This window comes from Thamnophis sirtalis, unplaced genomic scaffold (assembly GCF_051295495.1).
Source record: "Thamnophis sirtalis isolate CommonGarterSnake01/CBP01778 unplaced genomic scaffold, rThaSir2_p1.2 scaffold_1, whole genome shotgun sequence".
NCBI lineage: Eukaryota > Metazoa > Chordata > Lepidosauria > Squamata > Natricidae > Thamnophis > Thamnophis sirtalis.
The window spans coordinates 76,795,559-76,799,340 of record NW_028261381.1 but is presented as its reverse complement, the minus strand read 5'-3'; the positions used below and the strand labels follow the sequence as shown (position 1 = coordinate 76,799,340).

At 40.4% G+C, this 3,782-nt stretch overlaps 1 protein-coding gene across 1 annotated transcript in view; it reads right to left on the bottom strand.

Moving 5' to 3' along the window:
* The window catches only part of TNNI2 (troponin I2, fast skeletal type), an 8,198-nt gene extending 5,147 nt beyond the window's left edge, over positions 1–3,051 (bottom strand). The window contains exons 1-2 of the mRNA XM_087716653.1: positions 3,012–3,051; positions 937–1,065 (exon numbers count right to left, since the gene is read on the bottom strand). Of these exons, the coding sequence (XP_087572779.1) occupies positions 937–1,059 (123 nt within the window). The 5' untranslated portion in view covers positions 1,060–1,065; positions 3,012–3,051. The remainder of the gene's footprint in view (positions 1–936; positions 1,066–3,011) is intronic.
* Positions 3,052–3,782: the final 731 nt, after the last annotated feature.

Here is a 3,782-nt window from a genome sequence, read left to right as displayed (position 1 = left end):
AGATCTGAAGACAACAGGACATTGGGGGTGGGGAATGAGTGTAACTACTTTCTAAAAAACAGAAGTCTTCAATCAAGGAAAGAAACGGGAAGAAATGATTCATAAAAATATGCAGTGCTATAACCCAATGTGTCACTGTAATTGTACCTGTAACCTATAATTGTTTGCTTAGAATTTTATTTTTACTTAGTATGTGTTTAAACCTGCACTTTGATATGGCCTACACTATAGCCTAATATATATATAACAGCAGCTTCCTCAGCAAACTGCAATGGGGACAAAATGCAATATCAGCATATTGACATTATCACATAAATGTTGCCCTCAGATACTTACTGTCACGATTCCTAACACAAGCGTATACCGTATTTTTCAGACTATAAGACACACTGGTGTATAAGACGCATCAAGATTTTGAAGAGGTAAGTAAGAAATAAAGGTTTTTCTCCTCCCTGGCCCCCAGGAGCACTCTGCAGGCTTCAGAAGGGCTGGGGGAAAGCAACGATACCCCAGTTTCTGCGAAAAACTGGCAAAAAGGGATTTATTTTTGCAAAAACAGCAGCATTTCCCCCTTCCCCCAGCCCTGCTGAAGCCTGCAGAGTGCTTCTGGGGGTTGGAGGAAGGGGGAAACACCTCTGTTATTGTGAATAAGGTGGGTCTTATACTCCGAAAAATATGATAAGTTTCAGTTTTGGGGCAATAATCATTTGTCTCCTCTCCACAGACAGTCAGGCCTAGGCCTCTAATATGTTAAAAACATAAGCCAAATTAAGAACATATATTTATATTTGGGGATGATGGGTCTTTATAGTTTGCAAAAATCTAATTTGGAAAGAAACGAATTGTCAGATCAAATCAGCAAATCAACTAATGCATTATACGTGAAGTTTAATGCTCCTGTTCTTGGATAGGAGATGGAAGGGATGAAATCATTACCTGCAGTTCTTGCATGGAACTTGGCATGTGCAGAGGTGGACAGTGTTCTGCAAGATAATTGGCTTTTTCTTCTTCCTTAGCTACAGCTTCTTTTTCAAGCTCAGTAGCAGCAATCTGGAGCATAACACTCTGGAAGATAATTGGAAGAAGCAAAATTACATTGGCAGAAGAAGTATTTGTCAAGGAAGAGAGAGAGAATGCATCATAAGGTATATAATTGTGCCCAAAACAACAATCACCTCTGCTAACATCAAAATAAAGAGCAGGGCTTAGAAAGTAGCATAGAACAGAGTCAGTATAAAGGTAAAGATTCCCCTCGCACATATGTGCTAGTTGTTCCCGGCTCTAGGGGCAGTGCTCATCTCCATTTCAAAGCCGAAGAGCCAGGCGCTGTCCGAAGACGACTCTGTGGTCATGTGGCCGGCATGGCTAAACACCGAAGATGCATGGAACGCTGTTACCTTCCCACCAAAGGTGGTTCCTATTTTTCTACTTGCATTTTTACATGCTTTCGAGCTGTTAGGTTGGCAGAAGCTAGGGACAAGTAATGGGAGGTCACTCCGTTATATGGCACTAGGTACTCAAACTGCTGAACTGCCGACCTTTCTGATCGACAAGTTCAGCATCTTAGCCACTGAGCCATCATGACACAAATGGGAGATCTTTCAGATGTTACCAAAAACTACAGCTCCCAACAGCCATCAGCACTGGCCAAAACTGGCTGGATTACTACTATTTCTGGTTCAACAAAATATGAAGATCATCATTTCTCCATTCCTATGACTAGAATGTTCATTCATGTTGAGGCTACCCCATGAATTCCTAGCAGATTATCAGCAAATCAGAATCACTCAAGTCTCAATAAAAGGTGTTTAAAATTCAAAGTGTAATTATTCATGATTATTAATTATTTTCATCATTACTAGAGGTTAAGCACAATGTCCTTTAGTTCAATGAAAGAACTATCCCGATCATGTAGAAAGATGGAATGAAAGTCTGATCGCACTAACTTAATGAATTTGCCCATAAGCAAGAAGCTTTTTCCAATCACCAGTAGGTTACTGAATGTAGACTCTTTCCAGAGCATTTTCCCCGAGATTAATTTGTTATCAGAAATGACCTCAAGAGCAAACTGCGTTGTTGAAATGGGGTTCATGGAAGGTATGGGGATGAAAAGTCTTCCTTGTGTATCATCTTCTTTTAAATTTGGAGGGAAGGGAAATAATGAAAATCCACTCCTAGCACTTGGGCCAGACTTGCATTTAAAGTATCATCAGAATTGTCACTGTCACAGCTAACTTGCAGCTCCTGTACTTGAAAATGGGACAGAAATCTTAAACTGATCATTAACTTGAAACATTCTTTGTTAATGAATCACAGCAGATATCTGTATACATGTGGAATGTTCAGTCCAGTTCTAGTTTTTTCTGTCTCATTCTTGGCAGATGCCCAGTCATCATTTGAGAAGCATTTTGCTAGATATTGTAGAAGAGGAATTCTTCATGGCATAACACCGTGATGGGGAACCTATGGCACACATAGGTTGGCATGCATAGCCCTCTCTATGGGCACACAAGCCGTCACCCAGCTCAGTTCCACCACACATGTGTGCACACCTTCCACCGGCCAGCTGTTTTCCAGCTCTCTGCCACACATGTGGGAGATGTGCATGCATGTGCAGAGGGGCATGTATGGAGGGGCAGAAAGGGAGTTCAAGGAGGTGCGGTGTGCCCCCAAGCACCCCATTTTTGGTCCCAGGAGGCTTCAGGGAGGCCTGCTAGACCCAAAACAGGGCACAAGGGGGTGTCGCACACATGTGCCAGGGGGTCACAGGGGGTCACGCATATGTGCAAGAGGGTGGGGCACATTGCATTTTAGATGTGGGCACACACACATGTGCTGTTTTGCGTGCACACACAGGTTTGGCACGCAATGACAAAATGGTTAGCCATGACTGGCGTAGGACTTTTTACAATTACCTTCCTTCTTCTCTAGGGAGAAAGGCAAAAAGACAATAAAATAGCACTGCTTTTTTTTTAAAAAAAAATGATCTCCATAAATATGTATATATATACCTTGAGATGTTGCCGGCGGGCAGTGATAGCCCTCTTCTTTTTCTAAAATTAGGAAAAAGGAAAAAAAAAGACTTTGAGCTTTCACTGTACCATTTCCATGAGCCACATTTTTGTCTGCATCATTCCTAGAAATCTGACCACCCTTTACATGTAAACATGAAATAACATCACAAGAATAACATCCATAGTTGAAGTAGACAATAAACCCACTTCTCTTCTGTCCTGCCATTTGCTATTCAAAATTTTCTTTTATCAGGCTTGCTTTCACAATTCAAAGTGGTGCAAAGATTGAATTTGAGCCTCCCACACTCTGGAGACAGGAAATATTCAAGTCAAAATTTGACTCCTATTAATATTGTCCTAGTTCTACTCCTGATATCTTTTTTTTTTAAATTAGTTAATATAGATGTCAAAACGTGTCCTTAAATTATATTAACTAAAGAACTTTAACTTCTAAAAATTGTCTTCTCAACCTTATATTTTGTCTCTAATGGTTTGGTGTAACAGGAATAGTTACTCGTGTTTCGAATAGCTTCATGTGCTACTTGTTGCACATCCAAGTTAAGAATGTTTAAGAAATCTGATAAGGTCACTTCATTATGTGGACAGCCTCAGCTCAAAATTTGTCCTTTTGAAAGACTCGGTTCAACTTTAGTAAGTTTTGATCAAATATATCGTTTGTAGTTATACGTTTGCTCTAAGATGGCTGTTCCAGAAACCAATTGTGTAGCAGCTCTTCTTATGTACAGATAATCCAATTCAATATGGATG